The sequence below is a fragment of the Temnothorax americanus genome, unplaced genomic scaffold, assembly GCF_048541705.1.
Source record: "Temnothorax americanus isolate GAGA-0224 unplaced genomic scaffold, ASM4854170v1 Scaffold1, whole genome shotgun sequence".
NCBI lineage: Eukaryota > Metazoa > Arthropoda > Insecta > Hymenoptera > Formicidae > Temnothorax > Temnothorax americanus.
This window is the reverse complement of record NW_027509230.1, coordinates 7,393,538-7,411,129: the sequence shown is the minus strand read 5'-3', so window position 1 is coordinate 7,411,129 and position 17,592 is coordinate 7,393,538. Positions and strand designations below refer to the sequence as shown.

General features: G+C 37.9%; 1 protein-coding gene across 8 annotated transcripts in view; it reads right to left on the bottom strand.

Moving 5' to 3' along the window:
• Positions 1-147: 147 nt before the first annotated feature.
• The window catches only part of LOC143893682 (5'-3' exonuclease PLD3), an 86,897-nt gene continuing 69,452 nt past the window's right edge, over positions 148-17,592 (bottom strand). Inside the window, exons 1-12 of one of the 8 annotated variants that reach the window (XM_077399348.1) lie at positions 14,728-15,177; positions 10,227-10,526; positions 8,629-8,865; positions 7,869-7,990; positions 7,134-7,476; positions 6,927-7,061; positions 6,517-6,708; positions 6,279-6,407; positions 6,051-6,190; positions 5,723-5,888; positions 5,503-5,644; positions 148-5,319 (exon numbers count right to left, since the gene is read on the bottom strand). In XM_077399348.1, coding sequence (XP_077255474.1) covers positions 5,123-5,319; positions 5,503-5,644; positions 5,723-5,888; positions 6,051-6,190; positions 6,279-6,407; positions 6,517-6,708; positions 6,927-7,061; positions 7,134-7,476; positions 7,869-7,990; positions 8,629-8,865; positions 10,227-10,355 — 1,932 coding nt within the window. In that variant the 5' untranslated portion in view covers positions 10,356-10,526; positions 14,728-15,177 and the 3' untranslated portion in view covers positions 148-5,122. Of the gene's footprint in view, positions 5,320-5,502; positions 5,645-5,722; positions 5,889-6,050; positions 6,191-6,278; positions 6,408-6,516; positions 6,709-6,926; positions 7,062-7,133; positions 7,477-7,868; positions 7,991-8,628; positions 8,866-10,226; positions 10,527-11,647; positions 11,864-12,786; positions 13,290-14,727; positions 15,178-17,592 lie in introns of those variants that run through there. The other 7 variants (XM_077399363.1, XM_077399341.1, XM_077399354.1 and 4 more) reach the window with 7 other exon arrangements.

The window sequence follows — 17,592 nt, the reverse complement described above, 5'->3', positions numbered from 1 at the left end:
TTAAAATGCTAATACTGCTTTGTGATTGATATTAACATCTTAAAATTGTACTTAAGACGGTTTTAAATATAAGAACCGACTATAAATACCGGCTTTAGATTAAAAAGCAAGTTCTACGGTGGAATACAACTTATACTTTACAAAATAGAAGCTTCCATATTTCGATTGTATTTATGTTACATTAGGAAGACGCTGTTATAGCTGATCAATTTTAATAACAACAGTTTGAAGAACAAAAGATAAAATTGAAAAGATATCATTGACTGGGGTATTCCCCAGGTTACTGAATACATAAACGTATGAATTCTCCGAAGAAGAGACACAATTGCGTTGCCGGTACCGCAGTACCAATTTCTTAAACATTTTGACTGATTAATAGCGGTTACTCGGACAAGACGTCGGGGAGAGGATTAAACCGTTCACAGGCACATAAAAACATCTTCGTACATTCAAAAAGACTCAACCAGAACTGGGCGACTCAACTGCGGCTCCGAATTACCTGAGCCATGTATACGTTTCTTGGTAAAATACTGAGGAGATGATGTATAGAATGGCGAAACGGGAAATATAATTTTATTTCATATTTAACGCTGAATACTTAATATTGCTAAAGTAAACTAATTAGATCAAATAGGGAATAGTGAGAGAGGCAATTGAGGCTACGCGCGGTAAATATTGCGCAATTAAGGGGGAATATGCAGTCAGAAATTCGAAAAAAATCGATTTTTTTTTCATTTTTTTATATTAAAGTGTAGTATCTCAGGAATGACTCCGATGACCTCGTGTAAGTTGAGAAAAAAATTGTTATGGTTTTATTCATACTGAAAACTTTAAACGCGTTTTTATCAAAACTACATTTTCAAAGTCGGTGGATACGGTATCTCAAAATCTACTGCACCGATCTTTTTGAAATTTTACACACTTTTTTTATACATATTAAGCTTCCGTGTGGACGAAGGATTTTTTTTTCAACGATTAGACCTTGTTTTACAAAAATGAAATGGTCAATTTTTTTAGTAAAAATCGTGACTCGAACTTCAAAGTTCTCTAAAAAATTAAAAATTCAATTTTTTTCGAAATCCTTCGTTTACACGGAAGATAAAGTCATCTACTAACAAAATCTTTTTGGTTTTTTTATTTAAGATAATCCTGTCTCGAGAGATATGATGTCCATCGGGATGCTACTTTCTTTTAGGAGTTGTATTAAAATATTCGCCAAAATTATAATAACTATTATTTTTTACTAAAAAAAATACAAAAAGTTCGTCAAACATATATTAATATCATGTAAAAGTTTCTGAATAAAAAAGTTAATACGTTTACGTTAAAAAAATTCGAGAAAATCTCTCTTTTTTTGACTGCATATTCCTCCTTAATATATAGTCAATGATAAAATATACTTATTAGAGTCAATAGATATTCGAACGTTTCAACACTTTCTTTGTGTCATCTTCAGCGTGTAAACAAAATTAGTATACATAAAAATTACAAACGATATAAGATTAACGGTCAAAAAGCGATAAAATGATATAGTCAATCGGTCGACAAGCGCAATCAAATCAATAAAGAATAAAAACCGTGCGAACGTTTGATAGTCTATCAGGCTGTGGATATGCCAGTATGCAATTGCTCCGAATCGATCACATCTTCGACGCTTAACTCCTAGGTTGGAAGACCGGGAAGAAAGGAGAGATTCAAATTCGATTGTTTTTTGGAGCATTACAGAACAGAAAGTCGTAATGTCGTATCTGATACATTTTCGTAAAAATTCAATTTTAAGATTGCATCTGATAAGGACTTTATTATACAATATTTGATCCAAAGCTTGAACGATTTGACCGCGTGAGGTCCATAATGATATTTGATACTTTGAAAAAACAAATAACCGACACAAAAAAAGTGTTGAAACGTCTAAAGTATTTTATTGACTATATATTGATTGCGCAATAATTACCGCGCGTGGCTCCGATTGCCTCGATCGGCAGAAATGCCTAATGGACATTTTGATATATTATATGACATATATGTACATGTATTATGTTCAGGCATTCCTGCCGGTCAGTATACGTTATTTCATGCCGTCTGTTATATTGCTCATTCAGAGAGAGAGAGAGAGAGAGAGAGAGAGAGAGAGAGAGAGAGAGAGAGAGAGAGAGAGAGAGAGAGAGAGAGAGAGAGAGAGAGAGAGAGAGAGAGAGAGAGAGAGAGAGAGAGAGAGAGAGAGAGAGAGAGAGAGAGAGAGAGAGAGAGAGAGAGAGAGAGAGAGAGAGAGAAAATATTTATGTATGACATATGTAAATTTATTTAAGTAAGAAATCAATATGGACTTAAACAAATTATTAAGGATTAAAAATTATATATTCAAAATAATTGCAAAAAATTTTGGCTGAAGCAAGAGACAGTATAAGCAAATGGAATATATTAATAAATATTCCAAAGATATTTATATCTTTGCATTCTACAGCTTTAATTATTCGGTAATTTTAGAATTGGCATTCCTATGGAGACCGCCTGTATATACTTTCTCTCATTTCAATACAGTTGATCTTATTAAGATTTATTGAAATTTAACTTACAATATATATTAACGTTTTTCCTCTTGGGTGCCATTAAAGGTAACGGTAATTTATTATCGTATCTCTAGCTAAAAGTTTATTTAAATAAAGCCAGAATTGGTGTACGCTTAGGTATTCTCTCGTACTCCTTTCTTCTCGGATAGAATTTGTATTATGTTAGAATCGTCATTTTTATGAACACATAAACAAACGTTTCGGAATTTTCTAATACATACGTATAAAAGAATCTTTAAACGAATATATGTATGTACATATAGCACATATAATACACATTGTTTCTAGGAACAGTGTTGTGTCATAGTCTATTTTTTTTAATTGTCTTAAATAAAATCTCGAAATACTATATAGTCATTTCAATAGCTGGATGAATCTTAACCCTCCGTGAACACCATTATTTTTACCACTTTCGATGTTCCCCTGGGTCCATTTTGTCCAACCTACCGAATTCTGGCGTCTCTTGGCGAGTGAGTTCTCACTACTAACAACTTTTTTTAGAGAAAGGAGCCAGACCTTGCCCTCTCTTTATTTCGGAGATATTTGGTAAGCTCAAAATTTCGCTTGTCTCGAAAAAGACCCAGGGGGGGTGACGGAGGGTTAAGAGATCATCTAAGATCAGACCTAAAACAATATTGAATATAAGATCGCCCATGAATTGAATCGCGACATAATATGTGCTATATAATATGTCACTATATCGTGACATAAAGCTGATAAAATGTATAATATGTGCATGTACATGAAGAGGAGAGAAGGAAGAATCTGTGAATTCGCATGGAAATTGTTTTCTCCTCTCTCATACTACTTACAGAATTGAGGTAAACTCATTAAAATACTTCGTCGTCATTTTTATACGATTACAAGAGCACTTATTTGAATCAAGCCACGAATATAGTAGAGAAAGATCTTTATGTATAATTTATATATTCTTCATCGTTTGCGCGCGCAATCACAGCAATATTTCATAAAGCAATTCATTGTTTATCGTTGTTTACAATTGATAATACGCAAAGTAACGGACTTATGTGTAATACTATAGAATATATGTAATACCCTTTATTATTAGAAATTAAACAATGATTTTGACACACCTTCCACTGAAAATCGATTAATTATTGTAATTTGACATAATTTTTTTATTTCGAAGGCATAAAATTCGTGTATATACTTAATTCATTTTAAATCTATATCTTTACATAAATTTCGCCAGATAATGGAAGGTAACTTACAAATTGTCACAATAATGTCCATCAATAATAGAAACTTTCAGTATCACTTAACGTTTGTTACTCTTCTTACATTTATTTAAACGTGCATTTTACATTTAAATATTATTATACATATAAGTACTGCATATTGAAGTGCTTAAGATATAATGAAAGTTTATTAGAGTTTTGACAAAATAGATATTATTAGTCTTTTTCTGTCTTATTTTATTTTTTCTGTGACGGGAGAATTGAATTGACGATATTAATAACTGCAGTGCTCGAAGATTATACTCAATCAATCAACATCGCACAAACGACATTGTAGTAGCCATTTTATCGGGGAACAAACCATCTTCTTAATTATCTTGTTTTTTTTTTTATACTTATCAAGACATTAATAATCAGGTCCCATTTTTGCATATACTAGTAGAAAGGCGACAACACAAACGGATAAATTCTATAGAGAAGTCACAAGTTTCGTGGAAGAACGCAGAGTCGATGCATTTCTGTAGATTAATATATCGCCGTGCTTATCGCAAAGACATATTTTCTGTAAGGCACGTTTTACCCTTTTTATTAAACAATGTGCTTCTTTCGTTAAACAATATCCGATACTTTCGCAAGCGAAACGCGTTATGGATAACGAAGGTCGTGAGATAAAGAAAGATCAGCAGAAAGGAAGAACTGATATCGCCCATTGTTTTAATCTATGGAATTTCTGAAGATTTCAGAGAGATTAGAGGGCTAATTTTGAGGAAAGAATTTGAGAGAAATACTTAATTACTAAAAAATATGTAAAAATATTATGCATTAAATGAAACATATATATGAGCCTGATTAAATTCATTTGCCTTTATAAGCTGAATTCTTAATTAGTTCATGATTCATTGACGTAATAATTATTAAAAAATATTCATATAAAAGACAAAATATTGATTTATATGTCACTAGATATAGCAAACTTAGCGCTGTAATAGTTTTAGCGCTACAAAATATCGTAATTTACTTTCTTATCACTAAATAGTTTCATATTATGCTACATGTATAATATATAAACACACAAGTAAACAGCAACATATATATGTAACGATAAATTCCAATATTACAATGATCCACTGTTTGATGCGTAGAGTCTAAGATTTATGAAAATTTTAAAAAATATTTACAAAAATATTTAAAATCGTAAAGAGCATATACGGTTAGAATATAATAAAGAAATACGTACATAAAATAATTTTAGTTGTCCCGTTTAGAATAAACTTTTCTCGATCAAATCAACACGATAAATGTTTCATGATTAAAAATGACCGCTGTGTATGCGCGATTATGCGTGTGGCATAATTATACATGTATATAAGGTTCATATGATTGTTGAAATGAATTTCTCGATAAGTCCCATGAGTTTTCAGGACGAGTCTCGCTTATATTTAACGAAAAAGAATAGTTGGAATACCAATCACGGTGGAAGATATTTTCCAGCTGTTGTCTTATGTTGTCGTTGCTCTGATGTCCAACGCTTTCAAACACGGTCCCGATACCTGAAATAAAACATTTGCGTTAAAAATTTAAACCATGCATTAAAATGCACTTTTGTAAGAACAGTACATGTAGATGATGTATATTTCAAATTTATTTACAATAATAACGTATGCAAGTTTTACTACTTATACTATAATTTATCTTATTTTATTTTCATAAAATTCGATATTTGAATGACTCACCAGCCGTGTCAATAAAGTAATCACCCGACCAATTGCTCGTTCCGATGTAAGCTGCTATATCGGTGACCATGTATTTATTGTGGTTCACTCTCCCGTACGGTATTTTGTCCAAAGACGAGTTGGTGGGTACGATAAACCTTCTCTATATTAAAATTTTGGCAATTCAAATTTGTCATCAGAAAAATACGTAAGCATTTATATATCCGAATGGAATACTCACCACTTCGACTTTGACATTAGGATAACTGTACGTTAAGTCTTGCAGTGATTTAAGAAAATAGGACTCCGACGATCTAGAGTGTTTCCACCAAGAGATCAAAAGACGCACTTCTACTTTACGTTCGATTGCCGCCGCCCTTAGAGCGTTATCTATTGTAGGCCAATACCTGCAAACATATAAATATAAAACAACTGGTACGTTAATAGAAGAAATAATATAAAAGAAAAAGATACTGCTAATATTATATAATAGTTTATATTATTATACATATGTCTGTTTCACTATTTCACTACATTTTATATTCAATATAATTATATTTTATACATACTTTATTTGTGGAGTATATATCGTTAACGGGAAATAATCCATCACAGAGATATAAATAAACTTTTCCGCTTTAGTAATACAATGCACAATCGCGTCCAAATCGCTACTTCTACCTTTCGGCGAAAATGGCGGAGGTGAGCTCTGTAACATTTTAATATATATATTTTCTACAATTTTTGAAAAGAATAATTGCCACAATATAACACGTTTAAATTAAGACGATACTAACTGCGATAAATAATTTGTACTTGTTATCCTTGTATGTAAAATTCATAGGATTATCTATATTTATCTTTGTGCTAAGGGAATCTGGCCATGTGGAAGGCACTTTACCGTCTTCGCCTAACTTCCAGTATACCTGTAAAATGAAAAAGAAGATCAGTGATATCAGTGTATGAATTTACAATTCAAAGATAGTAAACATAGCTGAAGCGTACTACACATTTTTATTTAATTTCACTGCTTACATCGAATATTTTGGCGTAATCGTTTGCTAAGCAGGAACAGTTCAAAGCTATCAAACCGAGTTCCTTCACTTGCGAAAGAGATCTCCAATCCATATTTGCCGAGCCGACGTACAGATGAGTACGGTCGATGAGCCAGAGTTTCGTGTGAAGTACACCGCCGCCCAACAATCCAGCAAAATTCAAGTTTCTCACCTGAATTCAAACAAAAATACGTTGCCTTCAAAAATTATATTCACGGCAAATTTTAATAAATAAATAAATGCTGATAAAAAATTAGTAAAACTGGGTAATGACTATTTATATAGGCAAATATTTTATCATTGAACTGACTAGATAGAAAAAATTTACTGTAAAATTATATAAAATTTAAAGATAATACACCATTGTCAAAATGGACACTATAATATCACCTGTGCGTTAGCCTTTTTGGCCAAAATTTGCGTATCGACGTTCGGAGACAAGCGAGAAGGAAGATTCTGTGCAATTTTTAGCTTGATCTGTCTATCTCTTCCGGCTTCTAACAACGACTGGAACACCTGTTCTCCCTGTAAGACAATTTGTTAAACGGACGATGTCAACGATTGAGTGTGTATGATACATTACGCTGCAGTATTTACCATCTTAGCACTGTCATCGGGAAACACATCTTCTCTTTTCATTGTCCAATAAAGGGACGCAATTTCGATGGTGTCCTGCGCCATCCCGATGAGATCCATCCAAGAATCGTAGGTCGTTTCATGCTGCGGCGTATTATTGTTATAATTCAAGCCCACGGGTATACTTTCCACTAGAGATATGTTACAATAATCCATGCACGTCGATTCCGAATCCAACGCGGTGGAATTTAGATATTTATCCGCCGCATGGTCCAACAGTGGCAAAAGCACCACCAGAACGATCAGAATCAGTATGATCGTTATCGGTATGCAACTGGGTCTGCACCAACCCTGTGCGCCCCACCTTTGACAGAAAATTATATTATTAAATTATATTGCGTTTTTTTTATGAGATCTCATAATAACAGTAGAGTCACAATTTTCTTGCGTCAAAAATCTTTAAACCTTAAGTAGCTTCTTTATTGCGCATTTTAATTCGTAAAAAGTAACTACATTAAAAAAAAAAAAACAAGAAGAATAATAAGCTTTCTCTCTATATACTTGAAATAATAATTTATTCGTCAACCGAGAATATACTTATTTGTAGAATAGAGTCTTTCATTAAATTTATTAAGTATATTATTTTCACGTAATTGACGAAATAATGAAAAATATATGCGTTTACATTATTTCCCAAAAACTATTGTCCTAAATCTTTCTCTCAATTTTTTTTAAATTGGACTATTAGATACGTACTTTGAATTTGTGAGAGGATAGTCCACGTTGGTTCTCAACATAAATCCGGTCTGATCCCATAACTCTAAATCGTCGTCACCTCCTGGGGAGTTCACATCCAGCCGTGCGTTTTCGGAAACGGTCTACAACAGAGTATATCACGTATGCTATTTTTTCATGTTATTTTTACATTTTACAAATATGTTGCGCAATATCGTTGTAATATTGTTACGGAAATCTGCCCGGGAGATTCAATATAAAAAGAAAATATGCTTCACCGGTCCTTACCACCATTTTTCTGTCAAGTGTTTGATTAAAAAGCGACCACGTGGACTTTATCTCATTAATATGATAAGGAGCACGCGGACTTTGCCATTCATTCGAACGGATCTGTGACGAGAAAATCAATCCGCTCGTGATTCATTAGGGAAATAAACGAATTATTCGAAGATTAATCGGGGATTTTTTTCTGACGACGAAACAAGGAAGTGTATCGAGAAGAAATTTTTTATTGTATATACATACACATCGCGCGTTTTTCTCTGCTGAGAGATAATTAGAGAACAAAAATAATGGAGCAGATTACAAGAAAACGATCCGCTTCAAAGATAAAATTAATGACTTGTTATATGAAAACTGTTAATGAAATTGTCGGGCTTTGTAAATTACGTAAGTTGAATGCATTTCTGTTTTGATCGGCGCACAAATGCACGCGACGCGACGGCACGGCGGCATAAAATTTTATATGTATATCGCCAGAGTGATACGAGAGGATACTTACCGATAATTTGTGCTTGAGTCGCGGTGCTCTGTTTTTGCGATGCGGCAACAACACCACCACGTCCTGGTCCTTGTCCCGAGGCTCCGCGTACCTCGGATACGGTTTGGCTGCGGTCGCCCCTTTCGTCGATGACGATGTCGTCGGAGCGGTGGAGTCGCCAGCCGTCGAGTACTTCGAATACGCGATGTTATTCACATTATTGCTACCTCCGTAAGAAACGTTGTGCGTATTATTCACCTTGACGGAGAAAGAGAGAGAGAGAGAAAGAAAACGATATTTATTTTTACCGCTCCAACCTGTAGTCTTTAGTTTCTGATCGATTGTCCGGACATTAAAGGAGAAAATTGAAAGCGATAAGTTATTTACAAAGCAAAATTCTATTCTTCGATTAACTTCACATACGCTTTACGTTTATATAATTTTAATTTAAGGCTTAGTAAAATCTTTTGCGCAAATCTTTAAAATCAAATGTTAACAAAGGTTCGGCCTCGGTGAAACGCACATACTCCCTTGTCTTTGCCAACCGAAGGTTGGCAGCAGAGTCGGGAAAAAAAAATGAGAAGTTTAAATTTTTACTGTGGATAAATTCATTTCGAATTTGCAATCTCGCGAATCTCGCGAAGAAGCGCGAAACACATCCCGATGTCTTCCGCTATGTCATGCGAGTATAATTCATGAAGTTCTTCTGTTGGAAATAAACGTGGAAACGTAAGAGGAAAAATTCCTCTTGAAGAACAAAGTATGGAAATGTAAAAAGAAAATATCCTGTCGAAGAACAAAGTGTGCGTGAATAATGAGATGTACATTCGAGTCGATTAAGACTACAACACACGCCGCATCAACTTATTGATTCAAACGTTACATATTACATACGTTTCATGATTCATGAACAATACGAATCAAACATTAAAAAGATAATGCGTGCCATGCGGTTTTACTGCGGTTTTCGGAATTTAAATATACAAAATGTTGTAAATTATATTTCATTTCTTTTGCATGTTATACAATACAATAGATTGCGTGATTTAATCGAAGATAAATTAAATTAGTGAAGCGTATTCCAGTTTTAACGGCAAATTGTAAAACTTAAACATTCTTGTTAATACCATCACACGATAACGATTGCAGTATTGTTTTTGATATTATCTCCAGTGCTATTTTCGAGATTGTCTCCGACAATATTTTACATAATAATCAATAATAATGAGTGAAACAGGACCAATATAATATACAATCAATTAGAGAGAAACATGCCATTTCCAGGCTGGATCTTGGTAGTCTAATAATAATATTGTATACTTTTTTGAATACTAATTTTATATCTTCCAAGCTCGATAAATTCCGCGCCGATTTTGTGTCTATCTTTAAAACCCAGCATATACTTAAATCGATAATTTATTTACATTTTGACGCTAATAAGCATCCTTATTAAATCGCCGTGAAGAATTTATTCCGAAAAGAAGTCGTAAATCTTATGTCTTACGTCAGTCGTATTAGTTTTCAATTTAAAATGGTATCTCATTCGATTCTGCGTCGGATAGTGCCTTATCAAATACTTGACGGTCGCAAACGTCTCCATACGCGGAGATCGCACTCACTTGCACGAGGATGTGACAGGCCTGCGATGCAATTTGAAATAGGCCGTCCTGCAAGTTATGACCGGTATGCTCGGAACCCCCGCCGCCCCCGCCGACGCCGCCGCCCATTTTCCGTCCAAAAAACGACATTTCGATCGCGTTTCGACGCACATTCGCAATGTGGCAATTCCTTTAATGCGTCAAGGTCGTGGCGAACGACTCGTCGTCGATCGAACTCGCGTGCACGCGGCGACCGGCCTCGCCGGCGGCGTCGTTTCCGCTGTCCGACTTTTGCACCATGTTCGACATCCACATCGATATCTGTCGGCAGACAAGACAAGAGAAATGTCATCCGTATCCTACGTCCGTATTATGCACGGCGCGCGTGTGTGCGTTTGTTGCGGCATTGATTCCGGCCGCGCGTTTAAAATTTAACGCGCGGCGCGCGACGGTCGAGAGAGATCAGCCTTTAATCAAACGCTCCATGATGTTCCTATACCGGCAATAAGACGTTAACATACGACGCGCTATTTTTATTACTCGCTACCTTGTCAAGCTAAAACCGATTTAGAACGGCGGAAAATACGCATGAAGAAAGTTTTCCCATGCAAAACCGTTTAGAATAACAAATAATTAATATATCGAATAGCATCAACGTCTCTCCAATTGGAAAAAATAATATATTCCCAAAAATATCTTCCGAGAAAGAACAGGAAACGATTTTGCAACATAGTATAATAATATATTCGTGTCTTGCACAAGACACTAACGATGTTTTTTTCGATCTTTTATAAAATAACATCAGCCTCGTAAAAAACTCTCTTTTTCTGTGTCACCGAATTCTTGAATTATATTTTTAGGCCTCAGAGAGGAATAAAAAGGACAAAAATAACGAAATAATTTTTCTCCTTTGGAGAAGATCTTTGGAACTCGTACAGAAGATTTCCTTTATTATCGGATTAGCGACTCTTGCGAGGCTTAACGTGAAAGAAACTCGCGCGTTTCCCGCCGCTGGTTTTTATTCCCGTCGTCGGGCAGTGGCTGAGAACGGTTAATCTCGACAAATGGAACAATCCCTCGATTGTAACGCGTCATCGTGTGCTTGATTCAATTAGCCGCGATCCCGGTCCTAATCTTTCTCTCACAATCAGTCGGATATCAAATCGTCGGCCGAAGAAACGGAGAAGCTTACGTCGCGACTCTACAACGTATATCGCGAACGGACGTGATCGATAACAAAACGATTAGCGTCTCTTTGTCTCATTCGCGATATGACTCGACGACGACGTTTAATTCGCGAGCTGCTCCCGCGTCGGAGACCCGCAGACGCATTTGTTTTTCTATGTTGTCTCTTTCTATTTTATCGAGATCGATCCGATCGCGGTCTCCGTCGCCTGGACGACGACGGCGATCCACGTCAGGGTGCAAGGAATGACAAACACCTTTCCCAGCCGCGAAAGAACGATCGAAAGGTCGCATGCCGCGGCGAGCACCTGCGCAGAGGACGTCCTCGTGGCCTCGATAACACTCCCGATTGATGAAACGACGCGATTAACCCATTTCCAATTTGTAAATTTTTAACGCCAGGAGAAATATTTGCGTAGCTCTTACGTCTTTTCAAATGCGCACAATGGAATTTAGAAAAGAAAAGTAAAATTATTTAATTCTTTAAGAAATGCTCTTATAATTATATTAACACACAATTAATATATTATAAAATTATATAAAGTCTTATATATATTAATTATATTATTATTCGTTAATATATTATTGGATAATAAATGGATAAATTATATACATATAATAGATGTTTAATGAAATAAATTAATTATCTATTATATATTTTGATTATAAAAATTATATGTGCTAGAAATGTATTAAATGTATTAAATGATTCGCATTGTGTGTTTACATAGATAAAACAAATTAATTATGTCCATCATATTAAAATTAATTACAAAACGTACATGTGCTAGAAAAATGTGGTAGGTAAGTGTACGTTAAAAGAGATCTAAGTGTATGTTAAGAGATATTTTCATAATAATGACTTGCATTGTGCATTTACACAAATAAGAAGAGAAAATTATAGAAAATAACGATATGATTGATGCACACTCTGTCCGATCTTCACGTTACTTAAAAGTAATACGTGATAAAGCGATAAATAAATACCGGTGCTGATCAATTGGCGATAATCTGATAACAAGTAACAAGTGTAAAGTACAAGAGAAAGACTTCAATATAACTCGGTATCTTCGGTAATCACGTGTGCATAATAATAAAATTACAAAGCAATGTACTCTGCAGGCCATATCTCATATCGCAGCGACGCGCTCATCGGCATTTCAAATCGCAAAAATCTCGCTCGCGCGGACAAGCGGATCCACAACGCGATCCCCCCATATGCTTCGGAGACGCTCGGAGAGATCATTTAATTTGCCGTCTCGCGACTGTGTCTCCGTTCGGGACAAGTTTTCTCAACAAGCGAAGCGCCGATGCACGTGCCGTTTTAACGCGCGGTAACGGAATAGTCGCTGCGGGCTCGCGCGCGTATTATATCGCCAGCGACGCTTATTATTACCGAGCCGGGCGAGCGCATCGACCGATCGAGGCGGCCACACGGGGGATCCAAGCGTGACGCGAGCGTGGACACGAGCGTGAAGACGACGACGGGACGGACACACGCCAAGAGGAGACAATTACACGGGACGAGAGAGACGCGCGGCCCCACGAATCGGCCGAGCGGAGCGGCGAGAGAGAAGCGGAGATCGGTTTCGCGCGCGCGCTCCGCGAAACACTTTCGGTGGCGACTGCTCGTTCGATCTGTCATCGTCGAAGGAAAACGCTCCGCGGCGTGCATGCGCGCGAAGCATCCTTCGGCCAGGTCGGCGGGAATATACCCCAGCGAAAGGGAACGAAACGCTTCGTCGATATGTACATATACGCGACTCTCCTTCCCGCAGTTCCCGCCTCCCGTCTCTCCGGTTATCGATCCCCGTGTCCGAAGGTACAACACCGTTCCCGCCGTCAGTACACCCTCGCGCACGTGGTGTCCTCGTGCCCGAGATCCTCGCTGATAACTAATCTTCCTTCGGTGCGTCGCGTCGTAAGAATTGGAGCACGTGCCGACGGCGGCGCCGCGTTAGCCCCCCGGCTATTCTCTACCCCCTCGATTTACGACGGGATCCTCCATTAGTTTTCCATCGGGGCGCAAAGGAATGTAGAAAATTCACGAGACAATTTAAGACGTCTTATGTCTCGATTTTGGACATTGTGCTGTCTGGGAAGTTATTGTGACATCGCGAGGTCCCGCCCGGTGACCGAAAACGTCGATGTTCGTTCATTCATTCTATATGTTGTAAAAAATGTCAGAAGCTATTTATTTGTTAAGCGCGCGTTCTCCGTTGACATTTTTCCTTGCATTTTTCCTTTTCAATTTTTCACGTCGCTTTTCGGTTCGCGAGAACAAGGCATGTCGGAGTATAGGTATACCGATCGCGCGTGTCCTCGATTCCGTGAATCGAGTCTGTCCCGGAAATCCTCGGGAGTTCCGCTTTTTCTCTCTTCCTTTCCGCACCCGATGTCCTCCAACTTTTTACCCCAGTTTCGACGAGGATTTTTTTTTTAAATTGCCATAGCCGATAGACGCACTTCGTGCATCGTCAGCCTGCGTCGAGCGAAACAATAGGATCGCCATGTATACGGGATGAGCTATAGTGCAGTCCGTATAACTTTTCTCGCCCTATTTTGTTTTTTTTTTACCATTTTTTCCCTCATTCTTCGTACGCATATAATACACGTCTGGGTCGCCTCGTTCCGAATAATGAATGTGAAAGCGGGCTAAACAGACCGGATTTCACGACTGGGGCGAAAAGTTTGCAAAAATACTAGAGCATGCGGGGAGAAGTGTATTTTACGAGTTGAAACAATTACGCGCGGGTACGTGCTCGACTTTCTTTTTCTCCTTTAGACTTTTTTACGATCTTTTTACTAGGCGGGGGGGCTTTATCTCTCTTTCCCTTTGTTCGGTTCCGATAAACGCGCGCGCCGGAAGAGCCACAAGCGTATTCCGTCTCCTGTCTTCGCCAGGGCACCCTGCGCGCGTAATAAAATCAATTTTCTAGGACCCTCCCTAACTTTCAATTCGCGAGTCCCGATCTCCCTTTAAACCTCTTTAAATCTTTCGCGCGTCGCAAAAATGGAGGCTGCGCCACGTGCCCTTCGGCTGCTACGCGACGCATTCAAGTCTGGTTTCAGACCATCTTGAGATTCCATCCAGCCAATGATATAACCGTAAGAAGCTTCTCGAGATCGCATTCAAGACTTTAATCTCAAATCGAGCCAGGAATCGAACCACGATCGAACCGTCCCAATTTCATTGAATTCTCCGCTGATTTTCATCGACGATTGATCTCTCCTTTTAATTTACGTTATAAAAATCGGAGTCAAAAGCTCCGTTTATCTCATTACTCTCCCTCGTCATTTTCAATCAGTTACAGATTCTTTGTTACTTTCCCATTACATTTTTCGACATTCCCGTTCCAATTTTCATGTCGATTTTGGAGTCGCGTCAGCGCGCCACTCGTCGTCGTTCCTCGGGTTCCTCGTTCCACGAGTCGAACGCGTCCGCGCGTCAAACCTCGTGCGCGAGGCGTGCGTGCACGGTGCGTAAGCGAACGTGTACCGTCCGCGTTGGAGCGCGTGGCTCGTTCCACGACTTGAACGCGCGCCTCGTGACACTCGATGGGTAGCCGTATACGCACTCGCGCGATAAGCAACGGCCGCCGACGCGATTGTTTATCAAACACGCCGTCCGGCGCTCACGCCGGAGTTCGATCGCACGCGTATATTACAAAAGTCACGCACGGGAAAGCGGAGCGACGCGCGGTCACGCGCGATCACGATGGCGTTACCGTGCGGAACCGGTATATCTACCGTGAACGAACGCTGATCGGCGTCCATCAGCAGCGTCGCCGCGCGTATCGACCGCGCGCATTCAATTTCGCGCGAACGGCGCAAAGAATGAAACTTAACACTCGTAGAACGTCTAATAAGCGAGCGCAAATCCGTGCAAACGTCTAACCGAGTTTTCTGATAATAAAGTGGCTGACACGGCATATGCCGCGAAATAGTCGGATTGTATGACGAATGAGCGTGCGAGAGCCGCCGACCGATACGACGCGCAAAAATGATCTTATAATTCGGAAACTTAAAATCAAATTTTATTGGGATTCACCTGAGAACAATTAAGCGCCTCATTTTTTTTTTTATAAATGATTACTTAATTGAAGTTATATTATTATACACCTCAACTATAAAAGCCATTATTATTAATTACATTATATATTGCATATCTTTATCGTTCTTAATTTATTATATAGTATTTAAAGACTATATATATATATATATATATATATATATATATGTACATAGATTTACTTAACATTTTCTGAAAGAAGTAAGGAAAAATAAAAAAGTCTTTAAAAAACGAAAAAAGCACGTTAAAATTACTGTGACGTGAGCTTCATTTTTTTGACACTGCGATGTAAAAATCACACCCAGGTGCCCGTTCCTGAGTTAATTAGATCTTGTCTAATGACAGGCCGAGACGGTTGTAAATTTTAATTTTTAACATTAATCGATAATAATAAGTAAAACAGGATCGCTATGACATATATACAATCAATTAAAGAGAAAAACCATTTTAATGTAATATATTTCGGCACGAACATCCTCTATTACAGTTCTGAGCCCCTTATTCATCAGTCGCGTCTTGTCAATCGTTTTGACTTATTAATTAGATCTTCTTTTGGATTTCGGATTTGAGGACAACCTATATCGTTTAATTATAATTACCATTGTCATTGTTCTTGCTCTCTACTGGATTGATATATCGCGAAACGCGAGGTCACCGTTGCTCGTCAAATATTTACGAGGCGTCCGAATCTGGCGAGACGGTCGGACTTATTCCTTAAGTTCGCTAAGCGAAGTGCGAAACTGATCTTTTGTTAACTTCGGAATCTAGCGACTATTAACGAAATACAAAGAAATAAAGAAACCTCTATTGTATAAGTGTTTGTAAACTGCCTTAAACAAACACTGTAAATCCATTAGAGCCTTAAATCCATTGTGAACTTTACAGACTGTAAGGATATAATATAAATACACAGAAAAAAGAAGTGTTGAATCAAAACTTATACCTACTCGTGGTGCAACAATATATAATTTTCTTATAAAAATTTCAGCTTTTCACTTCAACTTTTTTTCTCGGTTGAATTATATATAAAATCATTCAAGCAAGTTTTCTTCGTTTAACGCAATATAAAATCTCATTTCAAGGCCTCCACGTTGAAACTAAAGATATTTTCATAAAAAAATATTCTTCTTTTTTTTGTGTGCAATACAGAATACGTGTAATATAAATTCTTTATCATTATTGACGCATAACATTATCTCTGTTTAATAATAACATGAAGTAGATGACTTAAACTAGCATTTTATATCCATTAAAGCTTTAAATCGATTATGAACTATTGACTGTAAGGATATAATAAATATAATATACGTAAAAATATAATAAAAGACATAATATTATATAAATTTTGATCATTTATTGACGCATTATTGACAATATTGTCTCGCGTGTTTTACAATAACATGAAGTAGATAACAAGAGCGCATCTATATTGCGAGTCTCGGGTTGATACGCAAGTGTAATACGAGTATCTAATCAAATGTCTTCGGAGTTCGGATTCGAGGTTTGCCCGGTTTGCCTTTTCCGCTGCCGCCCTCTCGACGCGCACGGAACGGCTCCGAAGCGAGGTGTCCGGACGCGTCGGTACTCCAAAAACGCGCGCCTCCCTTTATAATTTATCGCTCCAATAAAGAACGTTCCGTTTTTCCGTTTTGCCGTTCGAATTCGTGATTTAAACGAGGCGACGGACGTGAGACCGCGATGCAATTAACAAAACGATGACGCTCGTTTCGGAGTCCTAAAAAAAGGTTCCTATTTTCCGAAACGGGAGTCGTAAAGTATCCGGAGATAAAGGAAAGCAAAAGAAGCCGCAGATTCCTAGGGAGACAAAACGGTTTCCGCAAAAGGGGGGGGCGAGACGTTTCGCAAATTTGTCAAAAAAAAAAGCAGGGGAGGCGGTCTCTTTCAGGATAATTCGCCATTGGCGAAAAATTTGCCCAGGAATCTCGGGAGGCGCGCAGGCCCTATTCCTCCGTTTGATTGGCTCCGAATAGGCAGAAAGGACGAAGAAGGGCATTCCGTAACTCATTCGTGTGCTCCTCCGAGAGGGAAGCCAAGGGAAGCACGGGCACGGGTTAGTGGTTACCACTGTTACCGGACCAATCTCGCCGTCTAGTCGCGACATCTAGCGGC